At 41.6% G+C, this 12,466-nt stretch overlaps 1 protein-coding gene across 1 annotated transcript; it reads right to left on the bottom strand.

Annotated features, from left to right (window-relative positions):
* Positions 1 to 2,712: 2,712 nt before the first annotated feature.
* Positions 2,713 to 4,010, bottom strand: LOC142175754 (uncharacterized). Its single transcript, XM_075242741.1, has 2 exons — positions 3,927 to 4,010; positions 2,713 to 3,306 (listed from the first exon to the last, which is right to left on the bottom strand). The coding sequence occupies exons 1-2, from the start codon at positions 4,008 to 4,010 to the stop codon at positions 2,713 to 2,715; spliced, it is 678 nt and encodes a 225-aa protein (XP_075098842.1).
* Positions 4,011 to 12,466: the final 8,456 nt, after the last annotated feature.

Raw genomic sequence — 12,466 nt, forward strand, 5'->3', positions numbered from 1 at the left:
GGGTTATGATTTACCCATTTGTTGAAATCTTTTCCGCTACATTTTATATAATTTCGCCTAATTATTCTCTACTTATCTTGAGCACTCGATTTATCGTAATTCTCTCTCTAGAAACTATAATAATGTACTAGTCAATTTCGAATTATGCTAGCTCGCACTTTCTCACTGCTCACTATGATCGCGTCAAAGTTTCGTTATCTCTAGTCCCGCTTTTAAATTTGCAGTATTGATCTCTCATATACCTAGGGAGTAAGGTTGTGCAACAACTACGTACCTAAGTACATATTCTTTCTCTAGTAATATATAATGATGCATATTCAATTGAGAGCTCTTCAATTAACTAAAATTAGCACCTAATTAAACAAGTAGGGAAATTCAAAGGCAAAACTATATTAGAATGTAATGAGAATTCATCCTCCAAAAGGTTCAATCAACCTCTACATAGAAATTTAGTTATTCATGACAACCATGTTAATAATTGAAAGCATTAATCTACAAACAAGGAAAGGACGGAAGAAATACTCTTGTGATCCGGTGCTTGCAATTCTTCTAGCCGTCTTTCCTTCTTCAAAACTTATCTCCCCCTTAACCAAGTTTTTTTTTTATAACAATGTGAATATTACCATTAACAAACCAAATTAATATACCTATAGAGTACTTATTTCCATAGCCACCTTCTAGGAAGGGTACTCTAAACAATAATCCTCCAACAACAGCTAATTACAAATATGCAGAAGAATTGTATTCAACTAAGTATTTTATGTAAAAACTCTCTACTCCTATGTGTTTTTTTTTACGATCTAAGTACTTCTATTCTTTGTATATTTTTTCTCTTTTTCTGTGTTGCTACATCTGGTGGTTGTAGTATAACATCCTTAAACACTTTGTAATTCCGAGCTCGCCAGGTTTGGTATGTCATGGATCCCCAAACAACTACTATCACCTCCTTTTGAAATGCTTTCTAGTGCTTCCTCTTGATACATTCCAACACCCATTTCAACTCGCCAGCGGAGAGTTGAATATTAGTCCATTGAGTAAGTTCAACTCTCAAAGTTGTGATCCAATTACAGTCCACAAATAAATGTGTACTTGTCTCCATAACCTGATGAATAAAGAGCAATTGGGATTCTCTATTAGTATGTGCAATCTGAGCAATCTTTATTTTGTCAATAGCCTACCATAGACTACTAGCCACATGTGAAATCTGTATCTAGGTAGAGCTACTGAGTTCCAAATGAGATCTGCCATTTCCATTTTGATGTGTTCTCCCTTCAGCTGCAAGTAGCTTTTAGTGATTGAATATACTCCCCCAGTTGTGAGAATGTATCTTGCCTAGTCATACCAGCTTTGCATCTGGTTCTTGAGGGAATTGATCTTTCTCTAGTACCAACTACTATTTTAAGGTGCATTATGGCTCCATATATCTGAGTCTGTTTTTATATACACACCATGTACCCATCTCACCCATAGTGAGTCATTCATTTCTATCAATTGCTACAATAGCTTACCCACTGAAGCAATTTTCTAAGTTCTTCAATCCTTGACATTTAAGCCTCCTCTACTCTTAGGCAAGCAGACCTTATCCCAAGAGACTAAGGATTCTTTCTTTTGTTCCTCTATTTTACCCCATAGGTACTCCCTACACTTCCTATCAACTTCTTTTAGAATGCTCTGTGGCAGGATGAAGAATGGGCCCCAAAAGTTGTGTATAGAAAACATGACAGCATTGAGTACTTGCAGCCTTCCAGCATATGATAATTTTCTTGCATAAGTAGTTGTTATCCGACTTGTAATCTTGTTGATCAACTGCTGGCATTCAACCTTACTCCATTTCCTAGATGACAAGGGTATTCCTAAGTATCTAATAAGAAAAGTCCCTTAAGCAAATCCAGTCTTTTCCAACAATTGAGCTTTAATTTGATCAGGCACACCAGCAACAAACATATGTGATTTATTCATGTTGGCAATAAGTCCTGTAGCAGAACTAAAGTGGTTTAAAGTCTCTAGGACTCTATTGACTGAGTCTTCATTCCCTTTATAGATTACCATCAGGTCATCCGCAAAGATCAGATGAGTAAGTTTTAGAGATTTACACATTGGATGATATTTGAAGTCTAGCAACAGACTCATACAATTCAGGACTCTAGTTAAGTATTCCATTACCAACATAAATAATAAAGGAGATACAAGATCTCCTTGTCTGAGCCCTCTTTGACCATTAAAATAGCCCTAGATTTCTCCATTAATTTTGATAGTGAACTTTGGAGTGGATACACATGTCATGATCAACCTGATGAACTTCTCAGGAAATCCAAACCCCCTCAAAGCTTCCTCCAAAAATTCCCAACTTACCATGTCATACGCCTTCCTGAGATCTATTTTCGTAAGACATCTTGGTGAGGTTTTTCGATTGTAGTGTCTGAGAAAATCATGGAATATTAAGATATTATGGATCATAGACCTGCCTTGAACAAAGGCAGATTGATTATTTGCAACTATATGACTCACTGCTTCCTTGAGTCTCCTGCACAATATTTTTGAGATGCACTTGTATAACACATTACAGCAAGTTATAAGCCTATATTGGCTTGCACTTTTAGGATGATCAACTTTTGGAATAAGGGCAATGTTTGTGGAATTGATTTGTCGAAGCATCTTCCCATTATGAAAAAACTCAAGAACAACTTTAGTGATATCTTTTCCCACAATACTCTAAGCTGCTTTATAGAATCCACTTCCAAATCCATCTGGCCCAGGACTTTTGTTTTTGTCAATACTAAACATGGCTGCTTTGACTTCTTCCTCTGTGAACTCCTTTATAAGTTGCATTTGTTCTGTTGTTGACAAAGTGTTTCCCCTCTTAAAGATTATTGGATGAGCTGGCACCCTAGTTATTGCCTTCTTTCCTAGCAGGTCTTGATAGTAATCTACAAATACCTGAGCTATGCTGTCTTGATCAGATTTTAGCTCACCCTGGTCATTCTTTATCTGAGTTATTGCTTGCTTCAGTTTCCTGTGCTTTATGATAGAATGAAAGTAGCTAGTATTATCATCTCCCAATTGCAGCCAAATGGCTTTACTCCTCTTTTGCAAATACATTTCTGCTAAGTAAGACGATCTTTTAAATTTCAGATACTTCTCCTTTTCAATTGCTTGAAGTTCAATATCTAAAGGTCTAGTATGTAATAGAGTTTGAGCCTGGTACAGAGCCTTTCTATCCTCTTTTGCCTCTGCTACTATATTACTGGAGTGGTCCTTATTCAGCTTCTTTAACTTCTTCTTGAGCAGTTTCAGCCTCTTAACTATCTGAAATATTTTGTACCCTGCAACTTGCACTCTTTAACCAAGTTAAAAAGGTATTTATATGCTAGGGTACAATTAGGGTTGGATTAACTAAGTCCAAAACTGACTGGGAGTCAAAATGCCTCGAAGCAGTGCCCTTGACGTGCCGCGCCCTTGCCACCTCACCCTGGAGCTCGCCTTGCACAGTGAGGGGTGCCAAGTTTGGCACTATAGACCTCGCGATGTTCCCTCTAAGGCGCCAACCAGAGCTTGCCTAGCGCGATTGGGAGAAGAGTGCTTTCACGATCTTGCATCGTGGTTCCTCTCGTGCTCTATTTTGATGTCTTTGATGCCTCTTTCTTCAGTCTTTTTTCACTTTATTCCCAAATGAGCCTACATACAAAAACAACTCAATTAAGTGTGAATCGTCAATATTACAAACAAACATAGGGTAAATGACGATATAAAGTATAGTCTGTTACTTCTGTTGTATTTCGGGGAACCAATCATACCTATGCCAGTCAACTTCCCAACAAAGCCAAACTGATAATCATTCTATCCTCATTGTGTAATATTTTATTCATTTGACTCCTGATATAATTTTGCTCAAAGTATTTCATTTTGGTTTGTGGCTCAGCCTTTACAGTTTGCCAAAAGCCGTGAATAGGGAATGCCCTTTCTATTGCTCCTTTTCTGGCTAGCATGACATCCCTCTCCCTTATGTTCATTTTATATGGTTAATTAGTCACTTGCAAGTTATTAGTTAATTTGTTAGTCAACTAAAATGTGCAATATGTAGGATGAATTATTGTGGGCAGTGTTTACCCGAAAAATAGATAGAGTTAAATTTATACGTAGTTCTAAGGGTATGTGGTATAACTTGACACAAATCGTAAGAATGAATAGAAATATCAAGTGTCGACTGTAGAGAATGAAAAATAAGCAAAGTTGGGAAGAAGATGATTTATAGATTAAGCAAGATGAATCAATTTATGAAGCTAAAAAAGGATAACTCTTCAATATAGGAGTGTATGATATCTCTGTTACAATGTATGCAAAAACTTGGTCCTTACAGAAATAATAACCATCCCCTTTATAGTGCAGGGATCATACTTTAGATATAATTAAAAATACATAGTGGGAGACCCATGATAAATTAGCTTTTTCATAATTCCTGCCAGGATTCTCTCCTCTAGTGGGATTGCAATGGCTCTTGTCTATGAGCTCGATATTGACTCGAGCTCCCGATCTTGACTAGAGCCCTCGATCTTGACTCGAGCTCGATTTCGACTCAGATCATTGTATTGATTCGGGGTCAGTGTAGGTCGGTCTCTGCCTCATAAGCTCGATAACTTCACTTTGCATTATAGTTCGATTTGAATTGATCGATCTCTAAGGCTCGAGGCTTGGTCCAGTGACTCTTGATATTATGAAAACCCTTCTTCGATCCAATGCATTACCATTTCGACCAGTTCGTACGAAGGACTAACCGGTTTTTACCATATACAGATAGTCCCCTCGTTTCTCGGGAAGGATGTAGTGAGAAACGACATGATTTTCCAATGACTCGATCAGATATAATCTGACATTTACATTGGGCTCGATCATGACGCACGTGATAGTTCTCCCGTCGGTTTAGTTCTTCAAGGCATTTAATGCGTGTTAGATGGTGGTCGGCCATTATCGAAATTGAACTGCCATTGCTATAACTATAAATAACCCTTTTTCACTTTTAATCACTTTTACATCTTCAAACTCTAAATTTTCTAACTTCTTTCTCACACTTTCTGAATTCACTCGCAAATCTGTGATTCTTCTCTATAAAATCTTTCTTCAAAAACACCACATCTCTGTTACCTCCTTCTATTTTTGATCTTTAAATCCAGAAATGGCAAAAACATCAAAAACCATTCCTCAGAAAGAAAAAGCTCCTTCTTCATAACCTGCCGCCGACAAAACACCGGTGGAGCCACGGCTTGAGGAGTGTGTTCCTGGGCGCGTGTGTTCTTACCTCCGATTTTAAGGTCGATAAAGGCTCGTCGGTTCCCAGCTGATGTGATCCAGTATTAAGGTATATGTGTTCGATAACCGAGAGGCACCTCGAACAACTAAAGAAAGATTGCAATTGGGAGAACAAAGAAATAGTAATCCCGTCTTCTGAAGAAGATATCACCACTTATGTGAAAGGGTTTTTAAGTGTGTATACTTACCGTTTCATGTTAGGTCCCCTCGATTCTGTTATTATTGATTTATGCCGTCAATACCAAATAACCCTAGGCCAGATCCATCCTTCTTTTTGGTGGATCGTTATTTTGATCCGTTACTTTGTGAACAAAATCGAAGGGATGCCTTTCACCCTCGACCATCTCATCTGATTGTACTGCCCTCGAGGCAGGTTAATAAAACTTCAGTGTCAGGCTACCAAGGTTCTATTCTCGAGTATAGACGAGGATAGGGATCGAGGCTGGATGGGCAGGTTCGTTCGAGTAAAGACTTCGGACCTGATTTCGACAGAAAAGATGTTTTTTCCCGAGGAGTGGAACATGAAGCGTAAGTGTAATTCTGTTGTTATCTCCTACTATTTTGCCCCTTCATTTATTTTCTCACCGATATCCCCCTTTTTGTTATGCAGCGGTTCCTTGGATGCCCAGTGTAGTCTCCGACCTCAAGAACTGGGTACGGGATCTAGTTTCGACCTCCACAAACGCCAAGCGCTCGTGGTGTGATTTGTTAAAGGGCCGATAGGAGGCCAAAATTCATGGTGAGACTCTTTCTTGTATCTTTGGTAGTTCGAATGAGATGCTTTCTATATACTTAAATCAATTTTCCTGTATGTAGGTGTGGGCAAAGATGCAGTTTTGAGGCCCTCATCCATTGGGGAAGAGGCTTCGGCCTCTGATCCAAAGCCGGTGAAAGATAATAAGAGAAAAAGGGCCTCCGCCTCTGAAAATCAAAAATCGAAGATGAGGATGGCTCTAAGCCGAGAAAGAATACCATTCCTTTGATCGTAGAATCAGTTATGCATCTAAGGGATGAAGACCAAAAAGAAGAAGAAAATGACGGGTCCGTGCTGGTGGCCTGAATGAAGAAAACCATTTATGCCCCAAAGGCAGCTGCGTCGATGGTGATTTATAAAGCTCTGCCTCGTACTGAGGAGATATTTGAGGAAGGTTCGGGTAGAGTCACCGAACCGTTAGAGATCAAGAATGCTTCCTACCAAAGTCGATAATCGGTGGGTATATCAGAAGAGACTGATCCTGAAGCTCTCCGAACTAAGGAGAATGCCCCAAGCGAGTCACTTGGGGCAATAGTAATCGGGGAGTCGCCCAATCTCCCTTCGTAATTTGATTCCGGGCATACGCCCAAGTCCCAAATCACGATACGAACCTACCGGAATTGTCAAAACACTAATCCGGGTCCGTTTGCTCAAACTGTTGACTAAAGTCAACTCAATTGTGTTTTTAAAGCTCTATTTCACATTTAATCTATTTTTCACATAAAAACTTTTCGGAAAATTGTACGGACTGTGCACGCAAGTCGAAGAATGATAAATTGTGCTTTTTGAGGTCTTAGAACACAAAATTACTTGTTAAATTTAAAGATGACATTTTGGGTCATCACATTCTCCACCTCTAAAACAAACATTCGTCCTCGAACGGAGTTAGAAAAAGTACCTGAGCTGGTGAATAAGTGTGGATATTTACTCCGCATGTCCGACTCGGACTCCCAGGTAGATGCCTCTACCGGCTGACATCTCCATTGCACCCGAACTGAAGGATAACTCTTAGACCTCAACTGTAGGACCTGCCGGGCTAGAATAGCCACCGGCTCCTCCTCGTAAGTCAAATCTTTGACCAATTGGACTGAGCTGAAATCTAACACATGGTACGGATCACCATGATATTTTCGGAGCATAGACACATGGAACACCGGATGAACCGCTGATAAACTAGGTGGTAATGCAAGCCTGTAGGCTACTTCACCCACCCTTTCAAGAATTTCAAAGGGTCCGATATACCTAGGGCTCAACTTGCCCTTCTTCCCGAATTTCATTACACCTTTCATAGGTGAAACCCGGAGCAATATTCTTTCTCCAACCATGAATGTAATATCATAAACTTTACGGTCGGCATAACTCTTTTGCCAAGACTGAGCTGTGTGAAGTCGATCCTGTATAATCTTGACCTTATTTAAGGCATCCTGTACCAAATAGGTACCGAACAACCGAGCCTCTCCAGGTTCAAACCACCCAACTGGCGAGCGGCATCGCCTTCCATATAATGCCTCATATGGAGCCATCTGAATGCTCGACTGGTAGCTATTATTATAAGCAAACTCCACGAGTGGCAAGAACTGATCCCAAGAACCTCCAAAGTCTATAGCACAAGCGCAAAGCATATATTCCAATATCTGAATGGTACGCTCTGACTGTCCGTCTGTCTGTGGATGAAATATTGTACTCAACTCAACCCGCGTGCCTAACTCACGCTGTACAGCCCTCAAGAAGTGTGAGATAAACTGTATACCTCGATCTGAAATACTAGACACGGGCACACCGTGAAGGCGGACAATCTCACGAACGTAAATTTCAGCTAACCTCTCTGAAGAATAGGTAACTGCCACTGGAATAAAATGTGCTGACTTGGTCAACCTGTCCACAATGACCCAAACTGTGTCAAATTTTCTCTGAGTCCATGGGAGCCCAACAACAAAATCCATAGTGATACACTCCCACTTCCACTCGGGAATTGCTAACTTCTGAAGCAAACCACCAGTTCTCTGATACTCGTACTTAAATTGATGACAATTCAGACACCGAGCTACATAAGCAACTATATCCTTTTTCATTCTCCTCCACCAATAATGTTGCCGCAAATCTTGATACATTTTGGCGGTACCTGGATGAATAGAGTACCTGGAACTGTGTGCATCTTCAAGAATTAATTCACGAAGCCCATCCATATTAGGCACACAAACACGACCCTGGATTCACAGAACTCAATCTCTCCCCACAGCAACCTGTTTAGCATCACCGTGCCACACCGTGTCCTTAAGGACAAGTAAATGAGGATCATCATACTGCCTCTCTCTGATACGCTCATATAAAGAAGACCGAGCGACTGTGCAAGCTAGAACCCGACTGGGTTCTGAAACATCTAACCTCACGAACTGATTAGCCAAAGTCTGAACATCTGCAGCTAATGGCCTCTCACCAACCGGAATATACGCAAGACTGCCCATACTTATAGCCTTTCTACTCAAAGCATCGGCCACCATATTGACCTTTCTGGGGTGATACAAAATAGTGATATCATTGTCTTTCAACAACTCCAACAATCTTCTCTGCCTCAAATTAAAATCTTTTTATTTGAACAGATACTGAAGGCTACGATGATCAGTAAATACCTCACACGAGACACCGTAGAGGTAATGCCTCCAAATCTTCAACGCATGAACAATGGCTGCCAATTTTAAGTCATGAACAGGATAATTCTTCTCGTGAACTTTCAACCGCCGCGACGCATATGCAATTACCTTGCTCTCTTGCATTAATACTGCACCAAGTCCAATGTGAGATGTGTCGCAATATACCGTATACGATCCTGAACCTGTGGGTAACGCTGGCGCCGTAGTCAAAGCGGTCTTCAGCTTCTGAAAGCTCAACTCACACTCGTCTGACCATCTGAATAGGACACCTTTCTTGGTCAATCTAGTCAATGGGCTTGCTATAGATGAAAACCCTTCCACGAACTGACGATAATAACCTACTAAACCCAGGAAACTCCAGATCTCTGTAACTGAAGTAGGTCTAGGCCAATTCTGAACAACCTCAATCATCTTAGGATCCACCTTTATGCCTTCTACCGATATAACATGCCCCAAAAAGGCAACTAAGTCTAACCAAAACTCAGATTTTGAAAACTTGGCATATAACTGATTATTCTTCAAGGTGTGAAGCACACTTCGAAGATGCTACTCATGCTCCTCTCGACTGCTGGAGTAAATTAAGATATCATCAATGAATACAATCACAAAATAGTCCAAATAAGGCTTGAACACCCGATTCATCAAATCCATAAATGTTGCTGGGGCATTTGTCAATCCATATGACATCACTAAGAATTCGCATTACCCATACCGAGTTTGAAAAGCTATTTTAGGGACATCAGATTCCCTAATCTTCAACTGATGGTAACCAGACCTCAAATCGATCTTCGAAAATACCTTGGCACCTTGAAGATGATAAAATAAGACATCAATTCTTGGTAGCGGATATTTGTTTTTGATAGTGGCTTTGTTTAACTGCCGATAATCTATACACATCTTCATATAGCCATCTTTATTCTTTACAAATAATACTGGTGCACCCCAGGGTGAGACACTGGGTCTAATGAATCCCTGATCAAGCAAGTCTTGTAACTGCCTTTTCAATTCTTTCAACTCCGGCGGGGCCATACGGTATGGTGGAATAGAAATGGGCTGAGTGCCCGGAGCCAAATCAATATAGAAGTCAATATCTCTGTTGGGTGGCATCCCCGGCAAATCTGCAGGAAATACTTCTGAAAATTCACAAACAACTGGTACTGAGTCCATAGAAAGAGCATCCGCACTGGGATCGTGAATATAAGCCAAATAGGATAGACACCCTTTCTCTTCCATACGCCGAGTTTTCATATAAGAAATAACCTTGCTGGCAGAATGACCAGGAGTTCCTTTCCACTTTAACCGAGGTAACCCCGGCATAGCTAGGGTCACTGTCTTGGCATGACAATCCAATATAGCATGATAAGGGGACAACCAATCCATACCCAAGATGACATCAAAATCTACCATATCAAGAAGTAGAAGATCCACACTAGTCTCAAGATTACCAATAGTAACCACACACGAATGATAGACATGATCTACTATAATAGAGTCTCCCACCGGTGTAGATACACACACAGAAGCACTCAGAGAATCACAAGGCACAACCAAATATGAAGCAAAATAGGAGGACACATAGGAATAAGTAGATCCTAGATCAAATAGAATTGAAGCATCTCTATGGCAAACTGGAATAATACCTGTGATCACAGCATCAGATGACTCGGCCTCAGGCCTAGCTGGAAAAGCATAAAATCGGGGCTGAGCCCCACCACTCTGAACTGCGTCCCTGGGACGGCCTCTAACTGGCTGGACTCCACCTCTAACGGTCTGACCTCCACCTCTAATGGCCTGACCTCCACCTCTAATAGCCTGACCTATACCTCTAGCTGCCTCGCCCTACCTCTAGCTGGCTGAGCAGGCAGTGAAGCAACTGGTGTCGGTATGATGGCACGAGAATCTTGCCGAGATTTGTTACTCGCCAATCTAGGGCAATACCTCCTGATGTGACCAATGTTCCCACACTCATAACACCCATCCTGATGTCGTGGCTGCTGAAGATAAAGCTGACCCAAATGGGCCGGATAACCACTGTAGTAACTCTAGAGTGGTGGTACACTAATAGGAACTGAATGTGCACTGAATGTTGGCTGCCCAGAGTAAGGCATAATAGGACCGTGACTCCCTGAAGCACCAGGAGATGCATGAAGTGCTGAATGAAACGGTCAGGGAGGATGACCCCTACCAAAATTACCTCTGCCTCCAAACGAGGCACCACTGTAACTACCGAACTGACGAGGCCTCTTATCAGACCTCTACCCTCTCTCCTATGAAAGAACCATCTCGATCCTCCTTGCGACATTAGCAGCGGCCTGAAAAGAAATCTCACTTCCGGTCTCCTTGTCCATCTAAAGTCTGATAGGGTGAGTGAGTCCCTCAATAAACCTCCTCACTCTCTCTCCCTCTGTAGGTAGTAAAAGGAGAGCATAACGGGCCAAATCCACAAAACGGGACTCATACTGAGTAACAATCATACTGCCCTGCCGTAGACGCTCAAATTGCTTGCGAAATTTCTCTCTCAGTGTGATAGGGAGGAACTTCTCCAGAAATAGTTGAGAGAACTGCTCCCAGGTAAGTGTAGGCGATCCGACTAGTCGGGTCAATGTATAATCTCTCCACCACCTCTTGGCGGAACCCGTCATCTGAAATACAGCAAAATCAACCCCATTGGTCTCAACTATACCCATGTTCCGCAGTACCTCGTGGCAGCGTTCAAGATAATCTTGCGGGTCCTCAGAAGGTGTACCACTGAAGTGAACTGGAAAGAGCTTAGTAAACTTATCCAGTCTCAATAAGGCCTCAAAAGACATGGCGGGCCTATCACCGATCTGTGCCGCAATAACTGGATGAACTACCCCAACTGGCGGGGCTGCTGGAGCCTGATTCTGGTGAGCCATCTCCTCCGGAGCGGTTGTAGTGGGAGTTTGTGCTCCTCCCCCAGCCTGTGAGATGGTTGGTGCCACTGGAAATGTACCATTCTGGGCCACGCCCTCCATAAGACTTACCAGACGGACTAGAGCGTCCTGAAGTACTGGAATGGCCATGAATCCTTCCGGGACCAGATTTGGTCCAACTAGTACATTCTGAACTAGAACCTCCTCTTGAAGGTCCACCTGAGGTTCTACAACAGGTGCAGCTGCTCGAGCTCTGGACTGAGCTCTACCTCAGCCTCTGCCTCGGCCTCTAGCACGACCTCGACCTCGACCTCGACCTCGACCTCTACCCCTGGCCATAGTTTCCACCGGGGTTTCTGGTCCCTGTCCATCGGTAGAGGTATTACGTGTTCTCACCATCTGCGAGAGAATAAGAGTAGAATGGTTCAATCATCGATGATAGAATAAAATCGCACGACAGAATAAGAAAGAAATGATATTGTTCCTAAACTTCATAGCCTCTGAGCGATAAGTACAGACGTCTCCGTACCGATCCTTCAGACTCTACTAAGCTTGCTCGTGACTCGTGAGACCTATGTAACCTAGTGCTCTGATACCAATTGTCACGACCTAAAATTCCCTCCTTCGGACCGTGATGACGCCTAACATTTCACTTGCTAGGCAAGCCAATATTAGAATAATATTATCTATTTTAAAAATAATTTTTAAATTTATTAATAATCAAAGAACAAATGCGGAAGTAAAGTCTAAGATATAGTGAAATAATCCATAAAAACAACAGTGTCTAAATACCATCCCAGAATTGGTGTCACAAGTGCATGAGCTTCTAGAATAATACAAATAAATGTCTGAATAAAATAAAG

This window comes from Nicotiana tabacum, chromosome 22 (genome assembly GCF_000715075.1).
Source record: "Nicotiana tabacum cultivar K326 chromosome 22, ASM71507v2, whole genome shotgun sequence".
Taxonomy (NCBI): domain Eukaryota; kingdom Viridiplantae; phylum Streptophyta; class Magnoliopsida; order Solanales; family Solanaceae; genus Nicotiana; species Nicotiana tabacum.